At 36.7% G+C, this 12,247-nt stretch overlaps 1 protein-coding gene across 1 annotated transcript in view; it reads right to left on the bottom strand.

The window, feature by feature from the left end:
* Positions 1 to 4,706, bottom strand: part of dmxl2 (Dmx-like 2) — a 103,731-nt gene extending 99,025 nt beyond the window's left edge. Inside the window, 1 exon segment of the mRNA XM_073851102.1 lies at positions 4,620 to 4,706. Within this exon segment, the coding sequence (XP_073707203.1) occupies positions 4,620 to 4,706 (87 nt within the window).
* Between the last annotated feature and the right edge of the window lie 7,541 nt (positions 4,707 to 12,247).

Here is a 12,247-nt window from a genome sequence, read left to right as displayed (position 1 = left end):
AAACATTTTTAGAAAAATCATGTTTAAATGTGTCTTAAATATGATACGTCAGCCTTCTAAAGAATGTTTATTTGCACATGGGTCAAAGATGAAAAAGGGTTTGAGCATAAAATAGTATGTGTTATAATGCTTTATATTGTAGTCATTTTTCCAAAAAGAAAAAAACAACAAAAAAAAAATAGTGAAATGTTTTCTGTTTAATTTCATTGCATTTTTGCTTTTTTAAGGAAAAAACAAATCATGCATTTTTCCTTTATTTACAGAAGACACCCACTAAAATGTCACTCAGTGCAACAGTCTTGTCAGGCAAAAATGTATGACATTAAAAGGCAAATTACTTTCACCCCAAATACTAATTAGTTGTAATTATACATTTTTAAGAATTTTTTACTCATTTAAAACACAATACAATTTAATATGCTCCCTTATTCTTTTATATATTTTAATATGCACAAGTCAGAATAAACATGTTGTTTGAATTTTGACATAAATATTGTGTTACACTGAATGACATTTTATTCTCCAAAAACTTATCTGAAACCTTAAATATAGACACGTTATTTAAATTTAATGTGCTTTCGGACATAAAATCACTTTTGTAAATTTCTTTTGACATCGTATCGTCTCTCGATCATTTTATTGTATTGCATTATATGTTTTGCCAGCCACAATAAAAACTACAGAGCTCTGATAATAAACTAACTATCATTTAAGTATCATTTTAGTAAGGCATATTATTGTGAGGTATAAAGTGGCAACTGATATTCATATGCATATTATGCAAGTAATCTGCTTTGCTGTATTAAAGATTTCATTGATACATTCGTTCATACTTCTTGGTCATATTAGATACACACATATGCAAACCTTTTTTGTTTTAAACTGTTAAAAAAAATTATCTAAAAGGTTCAATACACTTACAAAAAGTAAGATGACAATCATTCACAAATCAAAAAATAGGACTGAGCTCTTCTTGCGGGGTTTACGCCAAAATGAAAGTCAACATTCATAAATGTTAGTATTGTCATTTTACTCTTGTTCTGTAAAATAAAATTTAAAAATAAGACAAAAATAATGATAACAATCATTAAAACAGCTCTATTAATATTTATTCTAACATTCTCCTTTGCTCAGCAAGGCTGCATTTATTTGTCCATTAAAAACACATGCCTGATTCAATAAGGGGCTCTTAAAAATGGCCAAAGAATATTATTTTAATAACTTATTAATTTTAAGTTAAATTGTGCTTTGTTGGTAGGCTATAATCATGTTAAAAAGGTTCTGTGTTAAATATTTTTAAATCATTGTTTTGTAATTGATCTTTTTTTCTTTTTTGAAAAGCAAGACAAAACTAAAAAAAGCACATTTTGGCTTTTTAATTTATGCATTGATGGGGGAAAAAAAAGGCAAAATATATTTTGGCCCAGTGTTTAATTTTAATCGGTTCGGCCAATAATTTTCATTTTGGTGCATCCCTAAATGAAACCACCTGAGTCTAGATTGCTTTTACAGTATTTGATTTTGTCAGATTTCATTATAAAGTATTCATTTGTGTTATAAGATATGACCTGAGGGTGAGTCATTTATAACAGAAATGATCATTTTGGGAACTATTCCTTCAACAGACCACAGAAAAGCATAACGCTGCTCATATCCATCCATCCCTACCAGCTGTTTGTCTAAAGAACCCGGAAGCACTGCTGCTTGTTATGTGACGCGTCATAAGTTCAGAGATAAACATCAGCTCATGTTTACTGGCAGGCAGGAGCCATATTTTTGCATATATATATTGCAAACATCTCTAAATGTTGCAGGTATCAATGAAAACCTATTCATAAATTCCCAAAGGCATTGAAATTCTCCAGTGCTATGATCCACCCTTGACTCCCGCTGGCTAATAATCCCAGCAGGCCGTGGGATGAGGCGTCTGCAGGAGTGAAAGCCAGTGTCAGCCTTGGGTATGGCGTGACAGTAACATATTCAGACATGTCGTGCTGGGGTGTATTTTCATGCCATGTCCAATGACAGCTAGCATTCCTGCACAAACACACACCAATCCACAAGCCCCAAAACACCAGTCTTTCCTGCACGACAACAGATAAATCAAATGATAAACTAAATGTGTTCCTTCTTTAGTGGTCTGTGGGTTTGCTGTATTGTGTGCAACTGTCACGCTGAAGTGGCAAGCAGGAAGCCAAAAAGGCAAAAGGCTTGAAAGTGAGAAAAGTGAGAGTGACAGCTCTCACAAACCCAGTCTTCTGAAGCTTTTAGAAAGCCATCTAGAAAGCCATCCAGTGCTTTGCTAATCTGCTGTGATAATATAATGTCTTTGAAATGTTTTGCAAAAACTGACATAATTAATTAATCACAATTAATTGTGATTACACTATTAAAAGGAATAATTAAGATTTTTGAAAGAAGTCTCTTATGCTTCCCATGCATTTATTTGATAAAGGAAAATTTTCAAATGTTATTACAAATTAAACTGTTTTCTAACTAGTAAATTATAGTAATTTGTTAATTTGTTTAGATGACTAATCTTTTTTTTTCAGAATCGTGGGAGAATCGTGATCTCCAATTTGTAAAAAAAAATCGTGATTTTTAATTGATCCAGAATAATGCAGCTTTAGTTTACATGTTTATTACTGCATTTAATTAATTAAAATAGAAGCTTAATCTCATAAAGTACAAGTTCATATCAAAATGCACCTATATTTATTTTTATGCATTTTGTGTTTAATAAAATACTATTTTTCACTATATATTTCATCAAGGATTTCTTTAAAAATTGTCTAAAAATCTCGTCTCGTCTCGTGGGATACGTGTCTCGTCACACCCATTTATAATATTAGAAAATATTTATACGTTAAATAAATGCTGACTCTATATTCATGAAAGAATCCTGAAAAATAAAGCAATTATAAAACAAAGTGCAAGCAGCTTTGTCAACACTACGACAAAAGTGTTGAAAAAATCTGGACCCACATTACATCAAGTGTACATCTACACTCTTTACACTCGTTGTTTTATAAACAACCTTCAATATCTGAAGAACCTTTCTGTTTTACAAAAGGTTCTTTGAGGAAAAAGGTTCTTCAGATTATAAACAGGTAAGAAAGAGATGGTTCTTTAAAGAACCTTTAACTGAATGGTTCTTTGTGGAAGCAAAAGTGGTTCTTCTATGGCATCGCTGTGAACAACCTTTTAATGCACCTTTATTTTTTGGTGTATAATTACACTACTGACCCAGGCTGTACCCCTTAACCTGCCACTAATGTTAACCGTGCAATTTTGCAATTCAACAGGCAGCTTTCAATATTGTGTTGGAACAAGCAGCTTTCAAAATCAAAAAGGTTGACAACAATAAGCTTCACTGGACAACAAGACTACAGCAGCACCTGCTCACACATGGCCTAACGCAGCTCTTGCGCAAGCCAACGACAATCATTTCCACATCTAACTGATCTACTGAACTGTCAGGGCTGACCTAATCATGAGAAAGCATTGTGTGGAATTTCTGATGGAGAACCTGCGTTGAACCAGAGAAATACACAGATTGCACTGCAGGTATCAGTTCTTGTTTCTGCTGTGTGGAAGCCGCTGTTATGATTGTCAGACAAATCAAAGAGCATATCTGAGCACCTTCCCTCAAAAAGACAGCTTGATCATTTCAAAAACCCCGTCATCATCCACCCTACAATATTTGACAGCAGATATTTATGAGAAGCCAGTAATATTCCAGCACTGATCGCCGCATGGGCTCAGTAAGATTGAAATGGCGAGGGAGGAACGCTGCCAAACAGCTTGCTGAATCACATTCCTGCTAGACACTCAGCATAACGCGAAAAAGCCAATCAACTGTAATGCATTTGGTAGCAGTTGCATTATTAGCGTCAAAATGTAGCTATAAACATGCACTTGTGTATATGTTCAATATTTTGTTGTGTTGGGTTCACCGCACCCTTATGCAACACTTTGATGCACTTGTGCAAATAGAAACACATGCTAAATACAGGCTTAATTCACTGTAAGTGCATGGCATGCAGTGATTAGATCTTTACATTAGAGACTGTGGCTTGTCAACTGTACTGTCTGTGACGTCACTGTGTGCACAGCTGATGGGCTCAACATCCAACCACAATGGCTGTCTCATAACCTACCAGGACAACCTCCATAGACTGCATTTTTGGCCATTGCAATGAACATCTGATGCGGTCTATGTATTAAGTAGGTTGTGAGCTACAACCAATATAAACCTGCAAGCTCCATATAGCATCATTACTGTCATAAGTGAGAATTGCAGCATGTTTTATACATGCATAGCATGTTATTCAACCGTGCATGTAATCGTGCATAGAGTTTGCTTAGAAAAAGACACCGCGGGCGTGTGTGTGCGCGCGCGTGCTACTGATCTGCAGGGACACACACACCGCAGATAACCTTGAGGATGACAGATGGCACACTGAACCCATACACGCATCATGAGGATGATGATGGAGGTGATGATGATGATGATGATGATGACGATGCCCACAGGCTGCATGCACACGCGTCACGCTTGACCATCGATCACGCACACGCGTAAAATAACGCGCCGCGCAGGTTTATTTCTCACTCACCGTAAACGGGACGTCGTGGACGCTTCCCACGGAGTAGCAGCAGTCCCCGGGGTTAACAGCGCCCGTGAGCACCTGGTGCAGATGCATTTTTGTTGATCACGCCGATGTTGAATTATTTACAGCAGCGACGCTTCTCCACCCGCTCGGTTTCTCTCCATCTAGACCGGGAATCCCATCCGACGGCGTCTGGCCTGACAGCCGCTCATCCGTCTCTAAACACCCAAAGCGTTTAAAGACACACGAGCTCTGATGAAATATGTGCCCCGGTGTCCGATTTCCTGCATAAAACGGTTTAAAATCGCTCGTGTCGCGTCGCTGTCAACATTAATGAGCGGATTATACGTTTCTCCTCCCGCTGCTGCTGCTGCTGCTGAGACTAGAGCGCGCGGCACGATCACCGCAGCGGCGCTCGTGCCCTTCGTGCGCGCGACCTCATGACAGCGACAGTATAGATGTACACCAACTAGACACTTCGAAGTTGAATGAAGAGTGAATAACTTCTGATACACACTTTTAGCAAAGCTAAGGAGCCCGATATAAAATATTTTGATTGAGTTAAAATAAAGTTAATAAATTATAAAACATAAAGCAAATATAAATACTTATATTATATAATATATATATATATATATATATATCTCTTCTTTACAAACCCCTAATTTGTCCCTTTACAGAACCCTCGGTTTATTCAACACACACACACACACACACACACATATATATATATATATATATATATATATATATATATATATATATATATATATATATATACATACAATTTTTAAACATGACAGGTAAGTCCAACTTTCAAGTATTTTAAGCAGCAAACTAAAAGGGGGAGAATGCATCGAGAGAATGCATGTTGATTATTAAACATAATAAAGAGGATAATACAATTTAATTTGATTTTATATTATTTTTCTATTAATATTTTATATCATTATTTAATATTACATTAATGGTGATATCATTTAGATCTGGTGACATCTCATCTCATTTTAGTGTCTATGACTTATTTACGCTTAAACGTTTATGTTTAGCTCATTTTATATTATTTTTATATATTATATTTTATATTATTATTTTATTATTTAATATTACATTAATATATATATATATATATATATACAGGGGTTGGACAAAAAAACTGAAACACCTGGTTTTAGACCACAGTTAGTATGGTGTTGGGCCTCCTTTTTTTGGCCAATAGAGCATTTCGTCTTTGGAATTGTCATATACAAGTCCTGCACAGTTGCCAAAGGCATTTTGAGCCATTCTCCTCTTGCAGATCAGGGGTCAGGTCACTACATGATACTGGTGTAGGAAAATGTTATCTGACTCGCTCCTCCAAAACACCCCAAAGTGGCACAATAATATTCAGATCTGGTGACTATGCATGCCATGGGAGATGTCCAACTTCACTTTTCTTGTTCATCAGACCACTCTGTCACCTGTCTTGCTGTGTGTACTGGTGCATTATCATCCTGATACATGGTACCACCTTCAGAGTACAATGTCTGAACCATTGGGTGCACATAGTCAACGTTCACACCTGTTCTTACTGGTGGAATGTGCAGTCAGTGAAGATTGGCCACCAGGCTGCAAAAATATAGCCATGAAACCTCCAACATTATATTGGCCAGTGTTTCAGTTTCATTGTCCAACCCCACAGAGTGGTCTTATGAACAAGAAAAGTGAAGTTGGACATCTCCCATGGCATGCATAGTCACCAGATCTGAATATTATTGTGCCACTTTGGGGTGTTTTGTATATATATATATATGAGATATCATTTAGATCTGGTGACGCTCTTATTTTAATGTCTATGACTTATTTACGCTTATACGTTTATGTTTAACTCATTATTTTGATACAACTGCGGATGAAACACAAACGCTTAGCCTTAGATGTTATATTCTCATTATTGTAAGCTGGGATGTGTTCGGTCGTTCTAGGCTATGTACATCTAGGGCCTTTTAAGCGCTTCCATGTTTTCGTAGCGCGCGCACGAGCGTGACACGTCTGCTGCACGCGGTCATTGATCAGTGCGCGAGGGTGAGGGAACAGAAATGCGGGGGTGTTCGGTGTGTCCCGTTCAACGTAGATCACTCAGAGCTCAGGTGAATAATAAAGACTGTGAGTTATTGGGTGTGATTTAAACAGCCCCGGAGCAATTAACACCATATTCACACTCAGAGCTAACAAATAAACCCGCTCAGGGAAACCCAACACCCCTGCACGCGTCGGTTTGGTGTGTTCTGAAAACGCATTACATGACATTCACAACATTACTGGACGTTCATAATGTTACATGGCATTTACATCATTGGCACGACTTTCATAACACGATAAAACAATAACATTAAATAGTGTAATCATAAATGACATTCACAAATTATTAAATGGCGAATATAATTTTGCATAATATAGCACTTTCATAGCATTCATAATAATACATGACATTGATAGCAGTGCTAATACTGACAGTCATTGCGTTAAAAAATCTGATACATGCCATTCAACATATACATAGCTTGCCATTTGTAATATTGCATTACATTCAAAGCATGACTCCATATGAGATTTCTAATACTGCTTAACACTCATGACATCCATTGAGTCAAATTATAGCAATATAAAACTACATTAATAACTGTGCATAACATGCTATTAACATGACACTGATAATAATACATGCCTTTAACAACATTACATGACATTTGACATTCAAAATGAGATAAAACAATAATATTAAATGGCATTCATAAAGAGTATTGCAGTATTATAGTATTGCATGACAAACATTACGTGGCATTCATACAGTATATGACAATCATCACATTAACAGTCATGACATAATATTTTAACATTAAATCCCATTTGTAATAATACATGCCTTTCACAACATAACATTTGTCATATTACATGACATGCATCATTATGCATTACATTTATAACATTACATAATAACACAAATCCAAATCATAATGTGGCAAACATACAGTTACACTATATGACTTATGTAAAATTAAATTACATGTTCAGTAATTATTAACATAACATTACATGATATGCACAACATATGATACTTAAAAACATTGCATGACTCATAATATCTTATGCCACTTAACATAATATACACGTGACATTTCCCAGCTAACAGTTTTACTTTATAAAAACGTTCCTGTAATGTTCCCATTAAGTTGTGAAAACATTATTTTTGAATGTTCTCGGAACATTCAAAATGTCCATTTTTTTTTTTTAGATTATTAACATTCTTGTTTGGTTATAAGAACGTTATTCAAAACGTTTCACTCTCTTGTTAGATTTATGTTCTAAGAATGTTACTTAAAACGTTCCACTAACAATGCAAAAAAAAAACAACAAAAAAAACGTTTTTGTGCTAATGTGTTAAGAACGTTTATCAATGACATAGAACCTTGAGAAAACGTTACTGCAAGAATGTTTTCCACTAACTTTGAGAGAACCTTTTGAGAATGTTAGCCAAAGTTAGTAGAACGTTTTCTGTTAGTTGGGTTAAAGGGGTCATCGGATGCCCATTTTCCACAAGTTCAAATGATTCTTTAGGGTCTTAATGAAAAGTCTTTAATACACTTTTGTTAAAATTTCCCAATAGTAGTGTTAAAAAACACCCTTTTACCTTGTCAAAATCAAGACGCATATGTAGATCGGGATCGGCGCTTTCCATTTAAAAATGTTAATAAAAGTTAATAAAAGTAATGTTAATCCTCTGTGTCTTCAGCGGCTCAGATGTCAGGAGTAAATGACGACTGCTATGTTCATTATTACATCCAACAACAGAACACCTCAATCGCTCAATTAGAGTCTTCCTCTGCATCTGAGTCACACAATGGCGATCGGAGTCGGACTGTTTCAGCTCGATGAGGGCGGGGCTAAGGTAAGACGCTCATGTCAATCAAATGTATTTCATCACAACGACCAGAAGCTGAGAATGAGCTGATTTTAAAAAGGTGATATTACTTTTAAAGATAAATACCACTGGGTGTATTTTTATCATTGTAGGTTGGTTGTGTTCACAAACTGCCAACACACATTAAAGTTCAAACAACATTGCATCCGATGACGCCTTTAAAACAATGCTTAGCATAATTTGGCATTATTTATGAAGTGTATTAGAATCATTTCAGAGAATTCAAACAATTATTCTGTCATTTTGAATGTTATAGAACTAAAAATGTTACAACTGTACAATGCAACACAGTGACTAAGCAAGTTTTAACAGCAACTGTAACCATAATGAAGGGAATACCAAACACACACACAAACACACACACACACACACACACACACACACACACACACACACACACACACACACACACACACACACACATACACACATTTGCTCAGTTTGTACTGATTCAGTGAGCGAGGGCTCATGATCATGTGATCCGTGTGTCCCAGATTGTGTGTGCAGAGGTCACTCACGAACAAAACATCCTCTCTCGTGAATTCCACTTTACAAACAGCTACTACTGAAACCCTTATCTGGGTTGAACATTGACTTGTGGGATGTGGAAGTTCTGAATGGATCTTTGAAATTTCAAGAATGTGGCTTCTTAAAGGTCCCATATTGTCAAAATCGAAATTTCCTGACTTTTTTGATGATAACTGAGGTCTAGGGGCTATGTAACTACCATATAAATTTCAAAACAGTCAATCCACAGTAAACTGCATACAGCATGCTTAAAGTAGCTGTTCATTTTCACGAGACGCTGTGACTTCCGTAACGATGTGACGTCCGATCTACTCAGTCACCGCCTTCAGTCACCACCTCGAGCACCAATCACGTCCCACCCTCCTTTTGTCAAACCCAGATAATATCGTGTCCATGCCATTGTTGAGCAACAACAACACGAAAACAAGTCGAGAAAACCCTGTTCAGTCGATAGATGTCGAAACTACATCATTGCACAGGCTTCAGAACAACGTGAATATAAGAGACCAGTGGCACGTCAACTTCAGCCTCTTTCACACAGCGATTCCGGTAAATACACGGATAATGTTTCCCATGATTTGTTCCGGAGTTGTTTGATTTGGTTCATTCACAGTTGTTTTCCGGAATCTGTGCGTGCTTTACACACAACCCATAAAGACCTGACGTTTGGATGTGAGATGTAATGCGGCGCGTACGTTTCACTAAACTGAAACTAACCTGAACAAACTGTGCTTCAGCGCTGATAGTGAGGAGCTGGCTCTGTCTGATCGCCGCTTCATTCCACTTTGCACGTATTTTTTCGTCGTGAAGAGTTGCATGATAACGTGCATCATCACTACAACACTGCCTTTATGGTTCTGGCTTTTGTTCACACAGCGCTCGTTCCCGTAATTTTCCAGAATCAGCGCGCATTGTGAAAGGGGCTTTACTAAAGCAACAGTTATGTAGCTTACTGCATTCGGTGTTTGAAAAAGAAAAAAACATTATGATCATTCAGAAATATCCTGTTGAGTATCAGCAGACTAGGCTCTCTCTATGGCTCTGGGCTCGGCTAAAGCATACATGACCGTAGTTAACTGTGATTGGCCTGGCTGTGCTTCACTCAGAAAACAACAGGCCAATCAGAAGAGAGGCTCATGAATATTAATTAGATGGGCCAAAATCGACCTGTTTTTGACAGAGCTCCTAAAAAAGGAGCTGTAAAATACATTGAGATGGATTTTGGCACTTATACCGCAAATATATATTCTTAAGGACATCAACAACTAAAATAAACCTCCAGAAATGTGTACAATATGGGACCTTTAAAGGGGTCATTGGGTGCAAAACTAACTTTTCCATGTTGTTTGAACATTAATGTGTGTTGGCAGTTTGTGAACACAACCACCCTGCAATGATCAAAATACACCCAGTGGTATTTTTTTTAATCTTTAAAAGTAATATCCCCTTTTTAAAACCAGCTCATTCTCAGCTTCTGGTCGTTGTGACGAAATACATTTGATTGACATGAGCGCCTTACCTTAGCCCCGCCCTCATCGAGCTGAAACAGTCCGACTCTGATCGCCATTGTGTGACTCAGGTGCAGAGGAAGACTCTAATTGAGCTATTGAGGTGTTCTGTTGTTGGATGTAATAATGAACACAGCAGTCGTCATTTACTCCCGACATCTGAGCCACTGAAGATGCAGAGGATAACGTTACTTTCATTTTTAAATGGAAAGCGCAGATCCCAATCTACATATGTGTCTACGTTCGTGTGAATCATTCCTGATGCAGCTTCACCCACAGCAGAAGTGAGTATAAGGGTTTTTAATGCATCTTTGCAAACGGAATTAATTAATAATGTGCTTGTTGGCAAGTTTTTCCGATAAACGTGGCTCAATGCAGCTAAATAAATGCAGCTCAAGTAAACATAATCCCAGAGAGGGGCGGGGCAAGCAGAGCTCGGTGGCATTTAAAGAGGCCATGTCTTAAAATGAGTTGATCTTTTGCAGAGCTGATTTTGACAAGGTAAAGTTTTTTTTACACTACTATTGAGAATTTTTTTATCAAAGTGTATTAGAGACTTTTCATTAAGACCCTAAAGAATCATATGAACTTGTGGAAAATGGGCATCTGCTGACCCCTTTTAAAAAAAGAAGCCTGTTTTTAGCTTGCATGATAAAAGATGTATGCAGCTATGTTTTTTGAATTGTGCATCTCACAGGCATCATTATAAACAACACCACCGCAGAGTATTTATAAATGTGTGAAAATGGCTCTGTTGCTGTCTCGCTGCCTTGTGTGTGTGTAGCTCATGCACACACGTGTTATATAGTATATGATTATGAGACTGAGACTGAGAAGAAGTGACAGTCATGTGCTACAGCCTACAGCACAGATCACCCTTGGTCCTCTGACACATGGGGATTCCTCTACACACACACAAACACACAAACACACACATTCGGCCTCTGGTGCATATTTCAGTAGCCTCTCCCTCTGCCCTCTCATATTCTTGATTCGATATCCATTGCTGGTAAATGCTATGTTGTACTTCAGGGTGCATTTGTGTGAAAAGCACAGTTTTTTTCCTTTGAAGAGTCTTCAGAGAGTGGCTGAGATGCGGAAAATCAGTTTACTATAGAACTTTTAAAGTTCAAATGAATGCTGATATTTGTGGTGACACTGGCCCAAGATGACTTTAAATTGACAATGATGATTATTATTATTATTATTTCTAAGATATGTGCAAAAATGAAATGGGCCATTATGTTTAAGAAGCCTTTTTTTAAGATCTGAGCATGAAGGCAATGGGTTATTTTCAGTGTTGGGGGTAACTTTTTCCAAGTAACTAAAGTAACGCATTTAATTACAAATTAATATACAAAAAATAAAATAAAATCTGTGTTATATTTTTAGATAAGTAACGCCAGTTACTTTCCCCCCAGTTATTGATTAAAAGCCCCACGTTGAGAGAAATTATGAGTAAGATGTTACTTTAGTTCTAGAATAAATGTGAACATGCATTAATTCATCTCACTCACTAAAAAACAGATACAGTATTCCTCAAAATGAATGAAAACACTGAAATTTAAAGCAAGCCTGCAATTAAATATGTTAAATAATACAAATATCCTTTAAATATTTAATCCCTTTTTATTAAC

The sequence above is a fragment of the Garra rufa genome, chromosome 11 (assembly GCF_049309525.1).
Source record: "Garra rufa chromosome 11, GarRuf1.0, whole genome shotgun sequence".
In the NCBI taxonomy this organism is placed as follows: Eukaryota; Metazoa; Chordata; class Actinopteri; order Cypriniformes; family Cyprinidae; genus Garra; species Garra rufa.
This window is presented reverse-complemented; position numbering and strand designations above follow the sequence as displayed.